The 26,037-nt window shown below is 35.3% G+C and overlaps 1 protein-coding gene and 1 long non-coding RNA gene across 4 annotated transcripts; one reads left to right on the forward strand and one right to left on the reverse strand.

Annotated features, from left to right (window-relative positions):
• Positions 1–17,178: 17,178 nt before the first annotated feature.
• LOC140863766 (uncharacterized) lies at positions 17,179–20,831 on the reverse strand. The gene is made up of 7 exons (XM_073267408.1): positions 20,426–20,831; positions 18,917–19,096; positions 18,774–18,828; positions 18,563–18,690; positions 18,065–18,148; positions 17,759–17,884; positions 17,179–17,665 (listed from the first exon to the last, which is right to left on the reverse strand). Exons 1-7 carry the CDS (start codon positions 20,828–20,830, stop codon positions 17,537–17,539), a joined length of 1,107 nt encoding a protein of 368 aa, XP_073123509.1. The 5' UTR covers position 20,831; the 3' UTR covers positions 17,179–17,536.
• Positions 20,832–21,619: 788 nt separating this feature from the next.
• LOC140864820 (uncharacterized) lies at positions 21,620–24,543 on the forward strand. 3 transcript variants are annotated; one of them, XR_012144365.1, is made up of 4 exons: positions 21,620–22,221; positions 23,851–23,927; positions 24,161–24,198; positions 24,282–24,543. It is a non-coding gene; the product is annotated as an uncharacterized lncRNA (long non-coding RNA). The 3 variants fall into 3 exon arrangements; XR_012144364.1 differs by having other exon boundaries at positions 23,851–23,911; XR_012144363.1 differs by having other exon boundaries at positions 23,851–24,198.
• Positions 24,544–26,037: the final 1,494 nt, after the last annotated feature.

Below are 26,037 nucleotides of genomic sequence, written 5' to 3' on the forward strand. Positions count from 1 at the left end.
TGGTGACCATTCACCTTGAATGTTTTGTATGTGTCCAAGCTCTGAATTTCGACTGCACCATGGGAAAATACATTAGTGACAACAAACGGACCATTCCAACATGAACGCAACTTACCTGGAAATAACCGAAGTCGTGAGTGATAGAGCAGAACTTTTTGTCCGACTTCGAATTTCCTTCTAGAAATCATCTTGTCGTGGAAGGCCTTTGTCTTGTCCTTGTAAATCTTTGAACTGGCATAAGCATCATTGCGTATCTCTTCTAATTCTTGTAGTTGCAGCTTCCGGTGCACGCCACTCGCATCCATCTGCATGTTAAAGTTTGTGATAGCCCAATAGGCTCTATGCTTCAATTCTACTGGCAGATGGCATGGTTTTCCAAAAATCAGCCGATATGGGGACATTCCAATCGGCGTTTTGAACGCAGTTCTGTATGCCCACAAAGCATCATCCAAGCACAAGCTCTAGTCCTTTCTTGTAGGATTCACGGTCTTTTCTAGGATGGACTTGATCTCTCTATTCGAAACCTCAGCTTGACCATTGGATTGTGGATGGTATGCAGTGGAGATCTTGTGCGTCACATGGTACTTTTTAAGCAAACTAGCCACAGTTTGGTTGCAGAAGTGTGTTCCTCTATCACTAATGATGGCTCGTGGAATCCCAACTTAGAGATAAGATTATGCTTGATAAACTCTTCAACAACTTTAGAATCATCAGTACGGGTGGCCTTTGCTTCAACCCATTTCAAGACATAGTCTACAACAAGTAATATATATATATATCCATACAAACTTGGAAAAGGTCCCATGAATTCGATGTCCCAAACATCAAAGATTTCACAAACTAAAATAGGTTGCTGGCGCATCTCCTTGCGCTGGGATATATTATCTGTCTTCTGGCATTGAGCGCACGACTTACAGAAAATGTAAGCGTCTCGAAATAAGGATGGCTAGAAAAATTCGCAGTCCAACACCTTTCTTGATGTCATTTTTGCTCCAAAATGGTCCCCACACGCATAAGAATGACAAAACGTGAAAATATGGATTACCTTGCTTGCAGGTACACATCGTCGTATGACTTGATCAGAGCAGTGTTTCCACAAGTATGGATCATCCCACACAAAATATTTAGCATCGCTTCTCACTTTGTCCTTTTGTGCCTTGGAAAATTCAGAGGGAAACCATTTAGTAACTAAATAATTTACAATATTTGCATACCAGGATAATTTTGTGCTTGCTGAAAATAGTTGCTCATCAGGGAATTCTTCTCGCAAGCTTAGCTCCTCATCAATATGGACTATACAGCTCAAGTGATCAGCGACGCGATTCTCTGTTCCTCTTTTGTCCTTGATTTCCACATCGAATTCGGTCAAGAGTAGTATCCATCTTATTAGCCTTGATTTTGCCTCCTTCTTCGCCATCAGGAAGCGAAGAGATGCATGGTCAGAATAAACAATGACTTTAGCACCAAGTAAATAAGAGCAAAATTTTTCTAATGCAAAAATAGCAGCCAAGAGCTCCTTTTCAGTGGTGGAGTAGTTCCATTGGGCATCGTTTAGGATACACGAAGCGTAGTAGATAGCATGCGATGCTTTCCCAACTTTTTGGCAAAATTGCGCCCACAGCATAGTCGCTAGCATCACACATAATCTCGAATGGTTTGTTCCAGTCAGACGGTTGGATTATTGGTGCAGATGTCAATGAGTCCTTGAGTTTGTCAAAAGACTTTTTGCATGGTTCATCAAACTCAAACGGGACATCTTTTTGCAACAGTTTTCACATGGGAGATGCGATCTTGGCGAATTCCTGAATGTATCTCCTGTAGAAACCTGCATGGCCAAGAAAAGAACGCACTTTCCGCACATATGTGGGATAAGGGAGAGACTGAATAATATCAATTTTAGCTTTGTCTACCTCTATTCCCTTAGATGAAATGACATGACCCAACACAACACCTTGCCCAACCATAAAATGACACTTTTCAAAATTTCGTACTAGGTTGGTTTTGACACACCTCTTAAGGACAAGAGCAAGGTTGGATAGACAGTTTTCGAATGAATCACCATAGACAGTGAAAGCATCCATAAAAACTTCTAAGATATGCTCAATGAAATCCGAAAAGATACTAACCATACACCGTTGAAAAGTTGCCGGTGCATTAAAATGTCCAAAGGGCATCCGTCGATATGCAAAGGTGCCAAATGGGCAAGTAAACGTCGTCTTCTCTTGATCTTCTAGCGCAATAGCAATCTGAAAATAACCAAAATATCCATCAAGAAAACAATAATAAGGATGACATGCTAAACGTTCAATCATTTGATCAATAAAGGGTAAAGGGAAGTGGTCCTTTCGGGTTCCAGCATTTAATTTTCTATAATCTATACAAACCCTCCACCCATTTTGGATTCGAGTGGGAACCAATTCATCATCCTTGTTCTTCACCACAGTTATCCCGATTTTCTTGGGTACCACTTGGACTGGACTGACCCACTGACTGTCAAAAATCGGCTAAATTCTCTCAATGACTGGCTAAGTCTATCCCCCATACTTAAAATCTTACATTGTCCCCAATGTAAGAAAAAAATGAAAAACAAAAATAAATAAATACTAAAAATGAAAAAAAATACTCCCCTTGGGTTGGCTTGAAAGAGTGGGTGCCCGGTTAGCCAACTTGTGGCTAAGGGCTTTTATGACTCTATGTAAAACAATCTTTTGTTTAATATAATTTACACTTTTATAATGGCATTGACTTTATCTTTCTTCATATTGTTATATTATGATATACTATTGTTGTTTTGATAAAGACCTTGAATATACTATAGTGTATGTAAGATGGGGTAGCACATGGGGATGGCTATCATGAAACACATCTTATAGTCACTGTATATTCTAAACTGTTCCTAGTCAATTGAGACGTCCGCAAATAAGGATAAGGATCGCTCGAGATTGAGACTAGCATTTGCGATGCCGAGTACCACGTTTCATTGGTATAGAACATAGAGATGTTCAAAGCATGCAAATGGATATTCATATGATGAATGATCGAACTACCCTATTCGGACTTTCCAAGTGGTTATCACTTATCGAGTGGATAAAGTCCTCGGTTTTGGTTGTACACCATTAGTCCTTATTACTTGAAACATCATTGAGACTCTATATGCTTGTACTGTACTTTGACTCATTTACCGACTCTATTGGGGTCATCAGGTGTCGGGATTGGGTACAGTTACGACACATATAGGAGTCGATGCTTTGTTGTCAAGGATTCACCACATACTTGCGAGTGTGGATATCCTATGCGATCTGAGGAGATATTAGTGTGACGAATCTATGGCCAGAGTACATGATGTGTTTTAGGTTACTTGGTGTTCCTAGTAACACATGCGATGTCACTAATAGATCTCCAAGATGTTATGCATAGTTATCGAATCTCGAACGACTCTCGATATACCAATGGTTGTTGATTCGATCGGGATATATGGATGAAGGGACCGTACTGTACGCTAACCAAAATCTACTGGTTCTTGCAGGCACTATCAGTAATACCTAGGGAATCATGGGGCGATGTTGCTAGGCGCTCTTACCATGATTCGATGGGTAAGTCGGAAATTGTTGTTCCGAGTCACAAGGAGTTGTGAGCCCATGGCTAGCTGTATTCCTGAACCATTGAGGGTTACACAAGTAATGGATTACTAAAACTCCGTAGAGATAGTTAAATTTAAAGAGTTAAATTTAATGAAAGAGAAGTTGGACTTCTTAACTAAAGGGAGTGGAATTTCCTAAAATGACATAGGGATGGACATTTTTGGAAATCACTGAATTCGGATTCAAAAAAATTATGTTGACTCTAAAAGATGCAGAAATGGTTTCTGTGCACATTGGTGAAATCAGTTTATCAATCGGAGTCACGATGAATTTTATATTAATTTCTGTAACAACAGGCTTGGCTTGTTGGGCTTAAGTTATGGATTGTGGGCTTTAAGGAGTTAGAGTCCTGATACAATTATAACTAGAAATTATCTATAAATATATGTGCAGTGTTCGAAAATTACAAGCAATTCATTATTAGAATTTTTTAAAACACTACAAAATATTTCAAGAGGATTTTCGAAATCTTCTGTCCCTTTCGGAGAAAATTCGGTCTTGTGATTTTTGTGAAAAATTACAATCCGAATTAATAGATCATATCTCTACGCAAACTTCTGATTGATTTCTAGTGCAGTCAATCAGAGGGTTTCTGTTTTCTATTCGTGGACCTTATTCTGGAGAAAGATCGTGACGCCATCAGTTCCCGGGATATACAAGAAGAGCAGATTAAATTCTGTTGGAATCCACAATCAAGCTTTTGCTTGACAAGGTAAAATATTTAATAGTGATTATTTGTTTTACTTACACAATTTAATCGTAAAAGTTTTGATACCTAGATATGGAATCGTTCCATATTAATAAAATAAAATTTTTAAACTTCCGCTGCACCGGGTATCAATTCTAATTGATCTGAACACCATTTTCCAACAGTGGTATCAAAGCCAGGTTGCTCAGATCAAACGATTAAATTAATCGATTATACAAAATTTTTAAGCCTCGGTTTTTGAAACAAAACGAAAATTTAAAATTGAATTTTAATGGGCAAATCGGGCAGCGATCGTAGCTGCCCAAGGGGCAGCGACGGGCTGCCCAGCCCGGGCCCTTTTTTGGGGCGCGGGCTGCCCGGGATTGTCCCGGGCAGCCCGGAAAAATTATTTTTTAATTTTTAAAATTTTAATTTTTTGAAATTCTAGTTTTTGATCCGATCGAAAATTGTTTTTGATTGGTTCACGAGGCATCGGATCGAATTGTTCGAGTTCGAAAATTTTAAAATTGATTTTTGGATAAATTTGAATTTTTGGAAAATTTATAAATTTATCCATTAAATTAAATTTTATAAAATTAATTATTTTGGTACAATTGATGATAAGATATGATCTTATGGATGGATAAGATAAAATATGATTTTATCTTTTAAATTATGATGCATTTGCATGTTTATCCAATTATTTAATTATTGAATTAATTAATGGATAAAGGATGATCGATTGCCATGACCAATGTTTTAGGTGTATGTTAGGTGATTTACATTTGTCTTATTGTTGTTGGTGTTTATTAATGGGCTTGGTTTATAGCACAATATGATTGTCATATGTAATAAAAGTGGGCCTGGTTTATGGCCCGTTCCCACCCCTAAAATGTATCCCATATTTGTCATCGAAATTTATTGTAAATTTATTAGACTTAGTGGGAGACAAAGATTTGAAGAAATGGTGGGCCCAGCAGACAATGAAGACCGAAGAAATGTAAATTGGAAGCACAATGTAATAGGATTGCATTGCATACTTACATATCACCTAGGATTGGACTTAGACTCGTGATTGGCAACCACGGGTCGATTAGTTAATGGGATCGATCATCCTTAAATAATATATGATATTACTGATGTATGCATGTTTAGACAAAATTGTATGAATCCCGCAAGCATACATAAATTGCATGATGAGACAAATTTTCAAAATTAAAAATCCCTCATTTTAAATATGATTTAAAATTGATATCAAGATTAATAAAAAGGGAATTTAAATATTGTTTAAATATTCCTACCTTCCATCAACGATCAATGTATGAGATGCTACCCGCGGATACGGTCCGGCTCATATTATTGGGGGGGGCGTTCGTCGGAAAGCTGTACATTGGATCGACACTTGTTGTAAGTTGAGTGGAACTCCCATGGGATTGGCTCATATTATTGGGGAATCCACATGGCGACCGTCCATCACAACTTAATATTGATGGGTTATCTTGACATGTCACAATAAACGGCGTCATATTATTGGGCCCTTATTGGACATGAGGTAAAAACATGGGGGTTACTTTGGAAGTAATTGGGCTCTACCTTTTGAAAATTATGGTTGGCTAATATTATTCGGGATCATAATTTGTCAATTGGACTCCATGTTCTCACTAAGGAAAATAGTTTCTCGTTTTCACTAGAGGGTAGTGAAATCGTTAAAATAGTGGGAGTGTAATTCATAAAATAAAATTTGCCATATTTTATGTCTTAGTAAATTAATTAAACAATCATTGATTATTGTCTGTTTCCTTTTCAGTATACTATTACAATGACTTCACGCAATCCACTGCTTTCAATTCTCGAACAAAACAAATTGACTGGCGCAAACTATACGGAATGGTTCCGTAAGTTGAAAATTATTCTTACTTCGGAAAAAGCTTTCTACGTGTTAGAGAAGCCGCCTCCGAAGGAAGCCCCGGCTAATACAAGTCCGGAAGAGTTGGCCAAACTTGATTTATGGTGGGACCATGATATCAAGGCCAAATGCTACATGCAGGCTTCAATGTCTGATGAACTCAAGAGGCGATTTGAGGATGCCGTGAATGCTGCTGACATACACGTGCACCTCAAGGAACTTTTTGGAGCTCAGTCAAGATCGGAGAGGTATGCCACCATCAGAGAGCTCATGACGAGCCGCATGCGAGATGGGACTTCGGTCCGTGAGCATGGGGTGCGCATGATTGGGCTCATTGAAAAGTTGGTAACACTCGACTTGACTTTGGAGCATGAACTTAGCGCGGACTTGTTGCTTCTATCACTTCCTTCATCGTTTGACGGTTTTGTGATGAACTTCAATATGAACAAGATAGAGGCCACCCTTGAAGAGATGGTCAATATGCTTGTCACATATGAAGCCACACTAAAGAAGGATAAACCGGTACTCTTGGTTGGATCCTCTTCTAACTCTAAGAAAGGACCAAGTGGAAAGGGTAAGAAACGTTCTGCCCCGCCCAAGAAGATTGTACCAAATAAGAAGGGAAAGGCCAAGGCTTCAATTGGGATAAAAGATGAAAACGTTTGCCATTACTACAAGAAACCCGGTCATTGGAAACGTAACTGCAAGGAATACCTCGAACAGTTGCGAACTGCAAAGGGTATGTTTTACATTGAAATAAATGTTTCGCTTAATACTTCTTCTTGGGTATTGGATACTGGATGTGGATCTCACATTTACAATGATTTGCAGGTGATGACAAGAAGTCGTAAGCTAAGGATGGGTGAGACCCAGCTAAGGCTCAGGAATGGTTCTAGAGTCGAAGCCAAAGCTATAGGAGACATTTATTTAGTTTTGCAGAACAATTTTAAGTTATTTTTGAGAGATGTTTTATATGTTCTGGATTTGGTCAAAAACATTATATCTATTTCTATGCTTGATAGAGATGGTTTTTCTTGCAATTTTGTGAATGGGATTTGCAATATTTACAAGAATGAATGTTTGATTGGAAATGGACAACTTGAAAACGATCTATATAGCTTAAAATTAAAAGACGTTCCAATTAATTATGTTGATAAACCGGTAACAACAATTAAAAGAAAGGACTATAGTCAAAACCCGGCAAACCTTTGGCATGCTAGGCTAGGTCATATTTCCTCAAGGAGGATGAACAAGCTAGTGGGAGATGGCATGTTTGATATGTCTGATATTAACTCTCTACCTACTTGTGAGTCCTGCCTAAAGGGAAAAATGACTAAATCTCCTTTCAAAGGGAAACCTGAGCGTAGTCAAAATCTGTTGGATTTGATCCATACAGATGTTTGCGGTCCATTTAGGATTGGTACTAAATGTGGCAACACCTACTTCATTACCTTTACTGATGATCATTCTAGGTATGGGTATTTATATTTAATGAAATATAAGTCTGTAGCATTTGAAAAATTCAAAGAATTCAAGGCTGAAGTAGAAAACAAACTAGGTAAAAGTATTAAGGCACTTCGATCGGATCGAGGTGGAGAATACTTAAGTACCGAGTTTTTGGACTATCTAAAAGAGAATGGGATTCTCTCTCAGTGGACTACTCCTATGACACCTCAGCTTAATGGTGTTTCGGAGCGTCGCAATCGAACTTTGTTAGACATGGTTCGATCCATGATGAGCTTTACTGAGCTCCCACCTTCGTTTTGGGGCTACGCGCTTGAAACGGCGGTATTGTTGTTAAACAACGTCCACACTAAAGCAGTAAATAAAACACCATACGAGTTATGGAATGGCAAAGCTCCTAAGTATTCGTACTTGAGGATTTGGGGATGTCCTGCTTACGTGAAGCAGACAGTGGGAGATAAATTGGATAGTCGATCCACTTTATGTTATTTTGTAGGGTATCCAAAGAATTCAATCGGATATTATTTCTATCATCCTGCTGAAACAAAAGTGTTTGTTTCAAGGAATGCCACCTTCTTGGAGAAGGAGTTCTTATTGGATAAGAAAGGCAAGATGATGGAACTCGAAGAAATTCGAGAAGAACCCGAGATACAAAATAGTGATCCTACACCTCAAGAATCATCACAAGTCATGCCTATTACTAGGAGATCCGAGAGGACTTCTAGGCCTCCTATTAGATATGGTCTTCTTCTTGAAGGGGATCAAAATGAACCCGACATTGGATGTGATCCAACAAACTTCAAGGAAGCAATTTCTGATGCGGATTCGAATTTATGGCTTGAAGCTATGCAATCGGAAATAGACTCGATGCATTCTAACCAAGTTTGGTCTTTAGTAGATCCTCCCGATGGAATTGTTCCAATTGGGTGCAAATGGATCTACAAGAGAAAGCTTGGGCCTGATGGAAAGTTATTGACCTACAAGGCATGATTGGTGGCAAAAGGTTATACTCAAAGACAAGGAGTTGACTATGATGAAACCTTTTCACCAGTCGCAATGTTCAAGTCCATAAGAATCCTTATTGCCATAGCAGCATGGTATGACTATGAGATATGGCAAATGGATGTAAAGACTGCATTTCTTAATGGAAACATTAAGGAAGAGATCTATATGATGCAGCCTGAGGGATACACATCCATGGGAAGCAAGCATAAGGCATGCAAGCTTCAGAGATCAATCTATGATCTCAAACAAGCATCAAGAAGTTGGAACCAGAAATTTGATGAAACAATAAAGGATTTTGGTTTCATCAAGAACCCGGAGGAACCATGCGTGTACAAGAAAGTAGTTAAGAATGCGGTAACATTCTTAGTACTTTATGTTGATGACATCCTAATCATGGGGAATGATGTAGGGATGTTGCAGTCAACAAAGATATGGTTATCAGGTAGATTCTCGATGAAGGATTTAGGTGAGGCATCCTATATTCTATGAATTCAGATCTATAGAGATAGATCTAAAAGAATGATAGGACTCACTCAATCAACCTACATCGACACCATATTGAAAAGGTTTTCTATGGATGAGTCCAAGAGAGGACATCTACCTATGTGTCATGGAGTTTCTCTATCTAAGTCTATGTGTCCCAAAACTGACGAAGAGATAGAGAAGATGACACACGTGCCATATGCGTCAGCCATAGGTAGTATCATGTATGGGATGATATCTACCAGACCGGATGTGGCCTATGCTCTGAGCGTCACGAGCAGATACCAAGCCAATCCCGGTCAAATGCATTGGAAAGCCGTGAAAGATATTCTTAAGTACTTGCGAAGGACTAAGAATTTATTCATGGTTTATGGAGGAAGAGAATTAAAGTTGGAAGGCTATACCGACTCTAGCTTTCAATGTGACGTGGATGACTCGAAATCAACCTCTGGATTTGTATTCGTGCTCAATGGCGGTGCTGTCTCTTGGAAGAGTTCCAAGCAGGACACCATAGCGGATTCCACCACTGAGGCAGAATACATTGCAGCATCAGCTGCTGCTAAAGAGGCGGTTTGGATAAGGAAATTCATCCAAGAGTTGGGTGTAATTCCTGAAGCTATTGGTCTAGTCCCGGTGTACTGTGACAACACGGGTGTCGTTGCTCAGGCAAAGGAACCAAGGTCTCATCAGAAGTCCAAACACGTACTGAGGAAATACCACATCATCCGGGAGATCGTGGAAAGAGGAGACATCAGTGTCGAGAGAGTGGCCTCTACAGACAATATCGCTGATCCGCTTACTAAGCCCATGCCAGGACCATTGTTTGACAAACATCGCGAAGCAATGGGATTACGTAGTATGACTAGTTGGCTTTAGGGCAAGTGAGAGATTGAAAGAGTGGGTGCCCGGTTAGCCAACTTGTGGCTAAGGGCTTTTATGACTCTATGTAAAACAATCTTTTGTTTAATATAATTTACACTTTTATAATGGCATTGACTTTATCTTTCTTCATATTGTTATATTATGATATACTATTGTTGTTTTGATAAAGACCTTGAATATACTATAGTGTATGTAAGATGTGGTAGCACATGGGGATGGCTATCATGAAACACATCTTATAGTCACTGTATATTCTAAACTGTTCCTAGTCAATTGAGCCGTCCGCAAATAAGGATAAGGATCGCTTGAGATTGAAACTAGCATTTGCGATGCCGAGTACCACGTTTCATTGGTATGGAACATAGAGATGTTCAAAGCATGCAAATGGATATTCATATGATGAATGATCGAACTACCCTATTCGGACTTTCCAAGTGGTTATCACTTATCGAGTGGATAAAGTCCGCGGTTTTGGTTGTACACCATTAGTCCTTATTACTTGAAACATCATTGAGACTCTATATGCTAGTACTGTACTTTGACTCGTTTACCGACTCTATTGGGGTCATCAGGTGTCGGGATTGGGTACAGTTACGACACATATAGGAGTCGATGCTTTGTTGTCAAGGATTCACCACATACTTGCGAGTGTGGATATCCTATGCGATCTGAGGAGATATTAGTGTGACGAATCTCTGGCCAGAGTACATGATGTGTTTTAGGTTACTTTGTGTTCCTAGTAACACATGCGATGTCACTAATAGATCTCCAAGATGTTATGTATAGTTATCGAATCTCGAACGACTCTCGATATACCAATGGTTATTGATTTGATCGGGATATATGGATGAAGGGACCGTACTGTACGCTAACCAAAATCTACTGGTTCTTGCAGGAACTATCAGTAATACTTAGGGAATCATGGGGCGATGTTGCTAGGCGCTCTTACCATGATTCGATGGGTAAGTCGAAAATTGTTGTTCCGAGTCACAAGGAGTTGTGAGCCCACGGCTAGCTGTATTCCTGAACCATTAAGGGTTACACAAGTAATGGATTACTAAAACCCCGTAGAGATAGTTAAATTTAAAGAGTTAAATTTAATGAAAGAGAAGTTGGACTTCTTAGTTAAAGGGAGTGGAATTTCCTAAAATGACATAGGGATGGACATTTTTGGAAATCACTGAATTCGGATTCAGAAAAATTATCTTGACTCTAAAAGATGCAGAAATGGTTTCTGTATACATTGGTGAAATCAGTTTATCAATCGGAGTCACGATAAATTTTATATTAATTTCTATAACAACAGGCTTGGCTTGTTGGGTTTAAATTATGGATTGTGGGCTTTAAGGAGTTAGAGTCCTGATACAATTATAACTAGAAATTATCTATAAATATATGTGCAGTGTTCGAAAATTACAAGCAATTCATTATTAGAATTTTCGAAAACACTACAAAATATTTCAAGAGGATTTTCGAAATCTTCTGTCCCTTTCGGAGAAAATTCGGTCTTGTGATTTTTGTGAAAAATTACAATCCGAATTAACAGATCATATCTGTTTATTCTCTACGCAAACTTCTGATTGATTTCTAGTGCAGTCAATCAGAGGGTTTCTGTTTTCTATTCATGGACCTTATTCCGGAGAAAGATCGTAACGCCATCAGTTCCCGGGATATACAAGAAGAGCAGATTAAATTCTGTTGGAGTCCACAATCAAGCTTTTGCTTGACAAGGTAAAATATTTAATAGTGATTATTTGTTTTACTTACACAATTTAATCGTAAAAGTTTTGATACCCAGATATGGAATCGTTTCGTATTAATAAAATAAAATTTTTAAACTTCCGCTGCACCGGATATTAATTCTAATTGATCTGAACACCGTTTTCCAACATGGCTCTCAAGCAGCGCTTGATTTTCAATCTTTAGCTTGACCCTCAGAAGCACTCCTCAAAGAGCGGCTGACGCCCAAAGTAAGTGGCATATGACACCACAAATGGGTTTTTGTTCCATGTGCCCTCAAGCTTGGCTAGATGTATATAAGTTAAGCTCGTTACCTCAACAACACTCCATTGTAGCTTGTAAACATGGGAAGAGAACATCTCTGTGGACTCTCGGACGCCAACATCTTTTGAAACTGGTACTGATGGAAAGAAAGGGTCTTGGGGATGTGTGTATGATAATACTATCGATGAGCTCAAATCGATAGACTCCTGAATTCTGTCATCCTCAAACTCGAGTGGCAAAATATTTCCATCATACCCTATTTCTTCCATAACATCTTTCGAATGCAGTTCAATAAGAAGAGAAGACTCAAATGCCTCTAAATCTTCAACATGATTTGATTCGCACTCCCAATTATCCTGGTTCTCTGAGTCATCATCATCGAACCAAATCAGGTTAGTCACTGCTTGAGTATCTTGCTTCACTTCCTGTTCTCGGTGTTCATGGACAATTGATCTCTTTATATTCTCTATGTACTCCACAAGGTGACATCTAGAATTTTTTAGATCTTCTATAGCTTCCTCAGTTGATGCCACAAGCTTGCTCATAATATCCTCTAGCGGATGTGAGACCAATTTAGAACAACTTCCCTCCTCTTTTGAAGCTCGAATGGTTGGTCTGTAAAATCCGGGTTTGTAAGATCCCAATACCGGTAATAGTCAAATTATGCCATATCATCCAACAGATGCATCAAACTATCATGATCTCGGCAAAATAATGAACTACCGGCTGCGAAAGCTCCATCAATTACCCATCTTCTTATCACTGCATCCAAAACATCAAGAAAAAATGTAAGGGGAGAACAGTAAGAAAATTCATGAAATCGGAAGATGGTCGCTAAATCCTTGAATCTCTCTAATGCTGCGTAGAAAGGCTCTCTGTGTTGCTGGATAAAACTTGTGAATACTTGTCGATTTGACATCTCGAAGTATTACACCACAAAAATTCTTGCAAAAACAGAAAAAAAAATGGTGAAAGAAAAGAAAAAAAAAATAATAATAATAAAAACAAAAACACAATAAATTAAACACCTTCCCCGGCAACGACGCCAAAATTTGGTAGCGCTAAGTCGCGTCATGCCCAAATTACCCAACTCAATCAGATAACCAAGAATATGTAGTAGTGTGAGTAGGGATCGTTCTCACGAGGAAGGGTAAATTTAATGTGTTCTAAATAAAACAAAAGGGGTTTTTGAGTTTTGGAATTAACTACTGAAAATTTAAGCAATTAAAAAAAAATATTATCACTATCATGCAAGATTGAAAATTAAACTGAAGAGATCAAAAAGAAAAAAGCCTTGGTATCAGTCGACTACACCCTTTATATTTATTCATTCAATCATTGATTCCTAAAAATAATTAATCCTATCAAATATTCATCATTGAAAATCAAATTTTTGTTTCACCTTAGTCTTAGTTAATTAGACATCAGCGTTCTAGATTAACCTTTACCAATAAATCAACCCAAATACCAGCGGTCTAGATTTAAATCTAAGGTAGCATTCATATGAGTGAAACTGATGAATCTAGACAACATATGCATCAGCGGATGTATTTAGCCTAGTCAAGAGTTGTTCCTAAGATTTAACAAATTCAACAGCAGAAAATATTAAACGTAGTTTATTCGCAAATTATTTGATTCAAACAATTACGGATTTGAATTCTAATTTAGCTATAGTTTGCATAACCAAATCCTAAGATGGCCAATCCGAAAATTTTGCAAACAAACATGAAATAGAACAGATCAACTATTGATACTCAACAAGGATTAAACCATGAAAATCGAATCTCATGAATAAACAAAATCAAGGGTTTATCTTCCTCAACCAAGTATTAAGGTTTAGCTACAACGATTCATGAAAAAATCAAGAAAAATTCAAAAGAAAGGAAGAAATCTTGATGAAAGTTGAAATACAAAACCTAGCCGCCAAAGAGAGATGCAAAAAGTCTGATAATTCTCTCTGAAAAATGGAATAAAAGCCTAATAAAAGCTAGAGTCCAAAATAAAAGAGTTTCCAAAATTGAAAAATCCTTCCCGAACAGCGACTCTTACTCGATTGGTTAAAGTCTGCCGATCGAGCGAGCAAAAATATAGCATCCTACTGTTTTGCAAAATAAGGCAGCCGCTCGATCGGCAGGATCTTGCAGATCGATAGGTCAAGAATTCCCGAGCCTACTGTCTTCAGATTTACATACTCTACTCGATTGATTAAGTATCGCAGATCGATCAAGCACTTTTATTCAGAATAATTCCAGCATTTTCATTGCTCCAAAGTTCCGTCCATGTATCCGCCAAAACACACAACCTAACCACAAAACCGGGGAACACATCATGCAAACACAGAATATGAAATATGAACAAAATATATAATTAAAACACGTAAACGAATGCAAAACAAAAACAAAATGTCATTAACATATGCAACAAAAACACAATTATCAGTGTGTGCGTGGAATTTTGAGTATTTTTGATATATTTTGATATATTTTGTTATTTTGAGTCTTATAAGTCTATTAGAAAACTTCTAGATGATATCTTTAGTATCTTTTGCATTATTTTTGCATTATCTTTAGGATTTTGAAATTATAATCCAACTAGGAAATCATTAGTTTAGTTCTATTAGGATTTCTAGTTTATTTTTTATATATATTGTAAACTTCATTCATGAGAGACAATTAGAACAATTATGATTTATTGAATTATTGATTTTTATCAATCCTTAAAAATTCTCTCAAGAATTTTTCCAAAGTTTTGCTTTGTTTTTATTAAATCAAATTTATCAAAATGTCAAAACTTTGTGGCGTTTGTCGATTGATTTTTCACTTGGGTTGTTAAAGACAGATTCCTTTGAATGTCCAATTGAATTTTTGATTGTTTTCTTCTCGTGATTATCTGTTGCTAATTTCAAGTAAATTAGAGGTGGATATCCGAAACTTACTTGTTAAAAAGATTGGGACAACATTCAAGAATATTTTTGCTATTGAATTGATGTTACGATTCGTTTATAATCGTGTTTGCTTTTCATGCATCCAAGAATCGCATCAACTAATGTCCTACAAAAATTTACTTATTTGTCGAGTTATTTGCACCAAATACCCCTGTGAAATATTGAAAATGCAAATTTCTCCCATGTGAAATTTTAATAGGCATCTTCAACCCTGACCTTTTACAAAATTAGCACACGCGCCCCTTCATATTAGCGATTGATGCGAACGCGCCCCTCATGCGATTATGTCAATATTTTGATTTTTTTGGCACAAAATACCCACTGTGAAATATTAAAATTACATATTTTACCCCTTGCGAGTATAATTTTTAAATCTATTCAACTAATAAGATCCAATTATAAAATATTTATCAAACATTTACATTTTATGAATTTTTATTTTTATTTAAAATTTATTATTATTAACTAATTTGTTTCTAAAAAAATATTATTGCTATATCTTGATATCATTATTTTATTAAATCACTTTGTATTTCCAATTTTTCCATTAAACATGCATTCATAAACAAGGATTTAAATACATAAACGTACCAAAATATTGAACCAACATGATAAGTTCATGCATATTAATTTTTCAATTTAAGACTATATATGTTGAACCAAAATCTAAATTTTTCGAGAATATGTATTCCAAAATTTGCAGTAAATAATTAAAAAAAATAAAGTGGTTATATAATGATAAAATTTACTGTTAAAATATATTTTTTGTATAACTAATACTAAGATAAAATAACTAATATATTTCATAGTTATTTAATTAAAAATATTATTTATTCAATTAAATATAGAATTAATAGTAAATTTTATCATAATATAAACATTTTAATTTTTTTATTATTTATTGCAAATTGTTCAATGCATCTTTTCAAAAATTTAGATTTTGGTTCAATAATATATAGTCCTAAATCAAAAAATTAATATGCTTGAACTTAAAATTTAATTAATTAAATATTTTTGTATTTTTATGTATTTAAATCCTTGTTTATGAATGAATATTTAATGAAAAATTTGGAAGCACGAAGTAAGTTTAATAAAATAATGATATCAAGATAAAGTAATAATATTTTTTTTAGAAACAAATTAATTAATAATAATAAATTTAAAATAAAAATAAAAATAAAAATTCATAAAATGTAAATGTAAATGTTTGATAAATATTTAATAATTGGATCTTATGGATTAAAAAGATTTAAAAATTATACAATCAAGGGGTCAAATATGCAATTTTAATATTTCACAGGGGTATTTGGTGCCCAAAATACAAAATGTTTGTCCAGTCGCATGAGGGACGCGTGTGCAACAATCGCTCATATAAAAGGGCAAGTGTGCTAATTTTATAAAAGATCAGGGTTGAAGAGACCTATTAAAATTTCACAAAGGAGAAGTGTGCATTTTCAATATTTGACAAGGGTGTTTAGTGCAAATAACTCCTTATTTGTCTCTGTAAAAACGTCCTATGTGTTATACATATTTACGTTATATCGCTATGCATATTTATTAGGAATACATGAGAAAAAGAATAAAAAAACAAAGTCGTTGATTCACAATTTTAAAATTTTACCTTTTTATTCACTATTTTAGATAGGTAATAATAATAATAATAATAATAATAATAATAATAATAATAATAATAATAATAATATGCTTTAAAAAATTAATAATAATAATCTATATAATATTATAATACAAGAGAGTTACATAAAAACCGTTTTGGTCAATTTAATGATTATACAAAAATAACCCTACTATTTTCACTAAAATTAGAAATACATAAAAGACAAAATTTGAAGATCACTACCCCACTTTCTCAACTATTTCATCATATTTTTTTAACCACCCATGTTGCAATAGTGATAAACAAATCATATTAATTAAAAAAATATACTCTATAAATTATATATACTATTTTTATATTGTATCATACGCGCAACGCATATGCGTTTCTACTAATAATAATAATAAATAGAGAATAGATAATAGAAATAGATAGATTTGTTATCGTAGCATTAGCATTAGTAGTAATAATAAGCTGATCTTGGTCTGTCCGATGTCCAAACGTACAATTGTAATTATCTTTTTATTAGTAAATTTTATTTCCTGATAAAAATAATAATAAGACGAATTTGAGATTGTGAGATCTTGTCTCAAGATTGTTCCCAATAAAACAACACAACTGTGTAAACTAGCTTCCTGTTAGAATCACCAATCCACAAAGTATAAAAACAATATGAAAAAAACTCAAGCATAGCAGAATGTGAACCACGCACATTTCGGTGCCCCTTCCGAACTTTAACCCTCCTAATACAATTTTACCATAATAAGAGGTTTCTGCACAACACCGTGTTCCTGTTCTAAACCACCCTCTTCTGCAAATAAAGCAGTTCTCAGTCAGGCTGCCCAACAGTTAAAATTCACTGCCAAAAGGCTTCGCACGTGCAGTGTGCGAACGATTGAGCACATCAAGGGAACTTGTACTCGAGCACATCCCTTATGTTTAGCCGAATGGAAGGCCCCATTGATGAGCATATATGGGCAGTTCTCCAGTATACTCCTTTTGCGCCCGATGGCTTGTTTGCTTCTACAGATCTCTGCATGAGTAAAAGGATTGATACAACACATTTTATAAGGTCAGAAGCAGAATAGTAAAGAACAAGAAAATGGAAGGGAATTCTGTAACTTACCACTGTCGCGAGTAAGTTTATAATTAGATCTTCATCCGAAAAACTCGTCTTCCCATAAGGTATGTGAACAATCCCAGTTTTATCAGCTCGATACTCGACTTTCCCTTTCTTGAATTCCTCGATGGCCTGCATTTGGCCCATATTGTACTTGTTTCAAAATTTTGAAAGGAATCTACTGACATTAAATGCATATCTGCGGCCTAAGATGGAGCACAGATTTCGATCTTGATAATAAACGGTGCAAAAATATTTAGCCACCAGAGATCACATAAAAAGGAAAAAAAAACAGTAGAGTTGAGACACCACCTGTGGTATGTTTGTAGTCACAGTACCAGCTTTTGGATTTGGCATTAGTCCTCGCGGTCCAAGAATTTTTCCTAGAATGGCAGCCTGATGCATGTTATTAAGTCAGGTTTTTGATTTATATAATAGAACCAAGCCCAAACATTATTTCAAGCAAGAGAAGATGAGCAAATCATGCTTTAAAACTGTCTTTTCAGCTAAAATAACTTTATTTCAAGCAAGAAAAGATGTTCAAACTTTAATATAGGCTTTCAACTCAAATAATTTTGTCAAAATCCCCAACTCTGATAAATATACTAATAATTAAGGGTGAAATGTAACGACAGAAGGAATTTGAGGATGTTATATCTTTATGTGAAGATGAACGACCATAAACATTCTTGTCGTGATGGAAATTTTTAGACCTTAATGTATGAGGATAAAATATTGAAATATCAGAAAAGAGAAGTGGAAAACCTTCAGTCTAAATTACAAAAAGCAACGCCAAAAGGAGAAGAATACCTTAGGCATCATATCTGGTGTTGCAATTAACTTATCAAAATCCATGAATCCTCCCTTTATCTGTTCAATCAAATCCTCTCCACCAACTAGATCGGCTCCTGCATTCTTTGCCTCGTCAAACTTTTCACCTACAGAAATAATTCTTTATCCCCTGAATTTCATTCTGAACAAAACATAAAGTAATAATTTTTGGCATTATGCATCAAATTACCTTGCGTAAGAACAGCAACTTTTATAGTTTGACCAGTCCCCTTAGGCAAATTTACCTACAATAGATAGTTTCACATCAGCGTTGATGGGATGATCATAGGTTGACACCAAACTCACAACTAAATACCAATATATCATACGTACAGTTGCCCTCAGCTGTTGATCATTATACTTTGGATCAATATTGAGGCGGAAATGGGCTTCAGTTGTTTCTGTGAACTTTGTATTAGCTGTTTGCTTCAGCAATGATATTGCTGTTTTTAGGTCATATTCCTGTTTGTTTTCTCTCAACTTTTGAATTTCCAGAAATCTCTTTGATCTTGTCTGTTGATCCGAACAAAAGGAAAGTTATTTCACCATCTAATAAGTTTTAAAAAATAATTGGTGGCAATCGAGAAGTTCAGAGTGCTTAAAACCTCCAAAGATCACAAGAACACTAATGGTCAACAAATCCACCCTTCCTACTGCATCCCTGTCTAGAACAAAAGTCTCTCCAATAACGTAATTAATATATAAATGATCTGTTCTTCTTAACAATAAATCCTCACCAAAGATGATCGCAGAACACTTAACGCTACAAAGGTCAAAAAAGTGAAAAGACATACAAATTACTATCAATCAGCTGATACTATAGTGGTGGCTCCATTCCTCCATTGGACATTGTTGGAGAACAATATTGGGGATGCATGCAAAACTCCATGCGACTAGCAAATATACATGACATAAAGCAAGAGTCTGCAAAGACTTTTCAAGTTTTATGCACAAAAGGTAATGTAAATCCAACCGATTCATTGAGTCACGGAATCTAAAAATTTTATGACATTAAAACGGAAGTTTGTGCATCATCTAAATGCACTTGGAAGGATCTATAAAAAATTTATTCAGGATACCAAGAAAAAATAGCGATTATTACCGAGTATTCATCCAATGTATTGGATAATATACAGCAGAAAGAACAGCAGATATACACGAGCATACTGTGCCTCATTACTAAACCTCATAATAAGATGAACTATAAAATAACCCCCTTATATCAGATGCGACTAACAACAGAGATCCATCAGCATATCGCACCTCATTTTTAGAACAATATTTATTCCTTAATCCCTATATCAAAATAATTTTGGCAGAGCATCGCGGATAGGCAGCAAAAAAAAATTCCAAGAAAGTGTCTAATGAGGAATAAACTCATCCATTAGTCTTTATCTCATTCTTCTGACAAAAAGAAAAAAAAAACACAGAGAGAGGTATGATTTTATTCCGCAACATGATTAAAAAGTAAATTAGATTTTACAAAAAGAAAAGAAAAAAACTCTGCCGCACAAATAAGCAAGACACAAACTGGAAAACGGCAACATACACAAAAAAGAAAGAGTTTCTCCAAGGTAAAAATAAAAAATAAAAAAACCAAACGATGCAATTTACACAATCAAAAGAAATCCAACCCAATAACAAGGAAATACACCAAAAACTTGCAATTTCGAAATGAATTTCATGCAAGAAGGCGTCATAGTTTCGCCAGAGATCAAAAGAACAAGCATAAATTCAATATATAACCACTTAAGAGTTATGAGCTTTAATCAAAATTCTGCAAAATGTAAAATAAAAAACAAAGGAAAATGAACAAACATAAACTAAACCCCCCAAGCATACCCTGTCCCTTTTTAAAGGCAACGCAGCCTTTCCTTTCTTGGGCTTCGTCGCAACAGCCACAGCAGCGACACCGTCATCATCTTCCTGCTCTTGTAAACCATCTTCATCCACCTCGGTATCAGCAGTCAAAGAAGCAGCGGCCACCACCATTGATTTAGATAAGCGCCCATTTTCAATCCTGCCACACTGCAGGACCAATGGACGGATGGAAAGAGTTTGAGTCGAAGCAAAGAAGATGGGCTTCGGTTTGAAGAAGATAGCATAAGTCGCGGCGGCGTTGTGGGTGTGCTCTTGGGTCGGCGGTGAAAGCGTGGATGGAGCAACTGAGCATGCCATGGTTGGAGGAAGGTTGGATTTTGTGGATGGGAATATGTATGTAGATGTGCGATGGGATAGATGATACATCATTACACGAGCTGTGTTAAATATGAAATCCCATTAGCAAACTCAAATTATTTCTAGGTCCTTGTTTTACAGTTTATATGTTTCCACTCCCGTCACGTGTGTTTGAACTCCTTAATTGAAATTAAGAGCCAGATTTTCTAGAGTATTTTAAAATAAGTGTTTTTTTAAGTTATAATTTTTGACTTTTGAAAAAGCTCTTTTTTTTACTTAAAAAAGTGATTTTTAAGCACTTATTTGGTCATCCAAACACCATATTAACTGAAAAAAAACTTTTTTAAAAAAAGTGCTTTTTTGGTTTGACTTTTGTAACCAAACGGGGCCTAAATTACAAAATTTTCCTCAACTTCAAATGAAACCTAAAAATATCCATTTGAACAATAAATTTATAATTAATAATAGTTCTTTTCTCTTTTCAATCCAACGTTTCCCCAATCTTTTTTCTCATTGAAGCCTTACACATAAATCAACAACGATCTACACATTTGTGTCGACATTTGGTGCAACAAATTGAGGCGAAAGAAGTTTAGAGCCAAGAAGCATTAGATTTTGAATTATTTGCGAAAGAACAGAATCGAACCAACAAGTTTAAGGTATAATTTTTTAAAAAAAATTAAGAATTTTTTTATATCAAATTCCGTCTCGATGAATTTTTTTTTTTTCAATTGAGCTATTCTTTGAGGGTTGTCTATTTGTTTATGCTGTGTTGTGGTTATGTTGTGGTTATGTTGAAGTTCCATTTATATAAATTTGATAGATAATATTTAAGTTTTATACATATGAGTGGGTCTGTGTTCATTTCAACACATTGTGAAGTGCTAATAAGCAGCGCTTACTTCAAGCGCAGTAGCGCTAGAAATCTCATAGCAGCGCTACTTAAAGCACTGTAGCGCTTGCTCCCCTTTCTCTCTTGCGCGCAGTAGCTCTTCCGGATGCGCAGAAGCATGGGTTTTTAAGACTTTGATTTCATTTTCGGATTTATTTTAATATTTGATGTTTAAGGTTGTAACACTGATTACTTTTTTTCTGTTTGGATCTGCAAATTAAAAATTGGGTTTTTTTTTGTTTGTTTTTACGACATTGTTTTTATTTTCAGATATCAGTGTATTTCGTATCTGCTAGCTGAAGAATTAATTTAATTCGTTGTATTTTATGTCATTTTTTAAAATATTTTATAAACTGGATATTTTTGTTTCATTAGTTTTTTTCTTTCGGATGAGGATTTTATAACCATTAGCTGATCAATTTATGGGCTTTTTGATTTTTTCGATGAATTGAGTTTCCAATAGAACATGTACAAGAAATTATTTTTTCAGAACAAGAAATTGAGGACCACCATCTCTCGGACAACGAAGAGAACAAAGAAACTGAGAGAACAACAAAGAAAAGAACAAGTACTCGTCTTATTCGTACCTTTTCTCAATATTTGTTTTTCCTATTCCGAAATTCACCAAATACACTTAAGTTCTGTGATTGTACTCTAAAAAATGTGTCTTATTCGTACCTTTTCTCGATCTCTGGATGGCATTGAAGGCTATGACAGTGATATGTTTCTCTTCGAGAATCAATCCTTGATTGGAATGATAGGTTGTATCTTTTAGTTAGTGATTAGTGAAAGCTTGAATATTAGCCTGAAAATCCAGAGACTTTCAGGTAACACCAGCTGTTTTATTTATGTTGATAAATGGATTTTACGGAAAATTGTGGAATCTGATGTATATTGTTATATTTAAGGATTTTGTTTCTAGGTTTGGAATGTCATTCGAGCTCGTGCTGGAATGCTCATCATTTGTAACATATTTTCTGACCGACACATAGTATTTAGATAATGAAAATTAAGTTTTTTCTGTTTTAATTTAAGCAAATGGATGCTTGTTTAATTTTTCTGATTAGAACATGAATATTGGATTTTTTTGCTTCTTTTTTATTTGATGTCTATATGATTGGAACTTTAATGCTTTGAACTTGATACCCAATCAAGTGGCCTCGAGGATCTTGAAATTCTTGCCAGAGAGACTGCACGTATGCATTCTATCCACGATCTTTATTAGTTAACCTCTTCAATGTCCAACTCCTATAAAATAAAAGAAAGGGAAAAGGAACTTGTAATTTACAATGGACATAATAATATGGATTTAAGATATCTTATCTCCATTACTGATCTTGTGATATTTGTTGAAAAAGTGAGATTTGCAAAAGTTTTCCTTTTTTCTCTTCAAAATAGTGGTTTGGAGGTCTCGTGTCTTATCCTTTGCCTCTAAATAAGATGGTATTTTTTGGGCAGAACCTTCGCATTTTTATGAATTGAAATTTCTTTATGGATCGCCTAGAAAAGGAAAATGATTGATTTAATGATACGCAAAAGGAGTTTTTCACTTTAAAACCGGAATTTGTTGAAGCATATTAAAGCCGGATCTTCTTGAAAGGAATACTAATAACCTGATATTCCATTCAGTCGTTGTAGCTGTGAAAAAGTGTTGATGGAGATGATGATGATGATGAATTTGATATGGAACATGTAAAATATTTGTGAATGGTTTAAGTTTAGGTACCTTGTAGGGTGGACTTGGGGGTACTGGTTCTGTGTGGGTGTTGTTGATGGTTGAAGAAAGTGCAAGCTTTTCTGAATGTTTCAATGTCCTTGGTGTCATAAGCACTGTTATCTTGTTTGCTGATTTCTTGGCACTCCATTTTCTTCCGGATATATTCATATGCTGTTCTCTAGCATGACTAGATATGCAGCTATTTTGTAATTGAATTTTCCTTTTATGCAGTTAGTGTAAGTGATATAGAAGGACTTTGTGACTCGAATTTTGTCCAAGTCTTTGCCTCTTTGGAAACCAAGATATCCACAATATAGTTAATATATGAATGTTTGCTTGGACTGTGACTGTAAATTGATACAGATTTTGAACTCAATTCTGGTCATGTCATTGATTTTTATGCACATCTTTTCCAATTGAAGATAATACAGAATCTTGAATCCTGGTTGCACTTTAAATGGATGACTTACTTATTTCCAGGAGAGGAAGATTTTACTGGATAAAAAATGGGGCACATTCTGCAAGACTATCTGTATCTGAGGTGTTTTGTATCTTGTGTGAGCATTTTAGTAATTCTTTTATTTACGTTAGGGAAAGTTAGCACATGACCACTATATTTCACCCTTTCTCTTCTTGGTTTTCATTTCCTAAAATCAATCTATTCTGGTTATTTTTAAGGTGTGAATAACATTATGATTATTTTACCTTCATATTATAATATACCAACTCAATATATAGTGCTATTTCATGTTGTTTTATGGAAACTTATTACATATATCATTTCCTGCAGGACTTGTCGGCAAGATAACTTTATCATGTTGCAATGAGGTGCGAATCTATTTGTCATTTTTGTTTCTGTAGAGTATATAACAACATAAAAAGTATTTAACCCATTTTTCTTACATTTGTAGGATCTATTGGAAACAGAAAAGTTATTTGCAAGGCAAGTTTTTGTTTCTAGCTCCGATCGACTCAAGTAGAAATAGGAAGTATGTTAGCATTGTTATCTTAATTTATTGTCTTGTGTCATTGATATACATTCTACAAAATTTGAGTAGATTGAAAGTCTACATATGTTCATTTGTATTTAGTTTATGAGAGATTTTGTATCATGTTTTTGTATGTTGGTAGGATGAGCAAATAAGCTAAATTATTTACTTTATATATATTAGAGCCAAGCTTGTGTTCAATTTGTGTAAAGATCTTTTTTTTTTTGTTTTTATGAATGAAATATGAATATTTTGTTTAGTTTTCATTTTTTTGGTTGAATTTTTTGTTACATTTGAATCATAGAACATTATTAATTATCAATAATAATGAATCATAGAGCGTACCAACACTTTTTGCAGCGCGCATTTGTAGGTTGCGAATACTATACGCAGTGTTCACTGTGCACTGTGGATGTTTCTTTCCGCAGCACGTAAAGCGCTCTGCAGATATAAGTATCAGAAGCGTACAATGCGCGCTGCGGAAGTTACTTTCAGCAGCGCGCAATTGTGGGCTGCGGATATAAGTTTCGACAGCGTACAATACGCGCTGCGGATGTTACTTTCCGCAGTGCGCAATGCGAGCTGTCAAAAACTCCTGTTATCAACAACTTTGATTTGTGAAGCATGCACTGCATGCTGCGGAAAACTGTTTTTGTTGTAGTGATAGATCTTGTTTCTTTCTTCTATTTTCTTCAATGGCTTCATTCTCTTGGACTTTCGTCAACTCTAGAACATTGAAACAACCTCATTGGTCTTCAAAAGATCCAACTCCATCTTGATAATTTGTCATCAAAGTTTGAAGTGTATCCTTAAAATTTTTAGCTCGACCTCTAGTAGTTTGTCTTCTCATCAACTCCAATGGATCCTTAGTCGCTTGATCAACATGCGAGCCATCCAAAATCGCATCATCCTCCCTTTCTTGAAAATGATTTGTCCTCAAATCTCGATCATCACCTACATCAAACAACGACAAGTCAGAAACATTAAAAGTTGTACTCACATTTTACTCACCTGGCAAGTCTAATTTGTATACGTTATCATAGATCCGCTTTAAGACTTGGAAAGGTCCACCACCTCTAAGAAATAACTTAGAACGCCGCTTTTTCGGGAATCGTTCTTTCCTCAAGTGCAACCATATCCAATCTCCTGGTTCATACACAACTTTATTTTTACCTTTGTTTGCTTGATTTGTGAAACATCCTAAAACTCCTACTGAATTTTTTTTTTTTTTAACAAAACTCTCTGATAATAAAATAATGAATATAAATATATATATGCCCATACATATATATATATCATACTTAAAAATAACTTTACTTAATTTAAAATACATAAACACAATAAATACAATAAAAGTACACACATTCAATTAAATACTTAAAATTAATTACTAAATAATCATTTATAAATATTCCATAATAAAATTCCTAAATAATATTTCTTTCACAAATATTCAGGAAAACTTAGAAAATAAATACTTTAATCTAAAATTCATGCATATACTGAAAATCTATAATAATAAAACATATGCGGAAATAAATGTTCTAGTCTCAACATAAAATTCATCTTAGAGCAATGGTCACGGGTTCTAGCCGCCTGGATACTCATACGCCCTCGCCGCCAGTCGGAAAAACATTAACTTCATTAACATTCTGCTCACCTGCACCATTTAAATCTA

The sequence above is a fragment of the Henckelia pumila genome, chromosome 4, assembly GCF_033568475.1.
Source record: "Henckelia pumila isolate YLH828 chromosome 4, ASM3356847v2, whole genome shotgun sequence".
In the NCBI taxonomy this organism is placed as follows: domain Eukaryota; kingdom Viridiplantae; phylum Streptophyta; class Magnoliopsida; order Lamiales; family Gesneriaceae; genus Henckelia; species Henckelia pumila.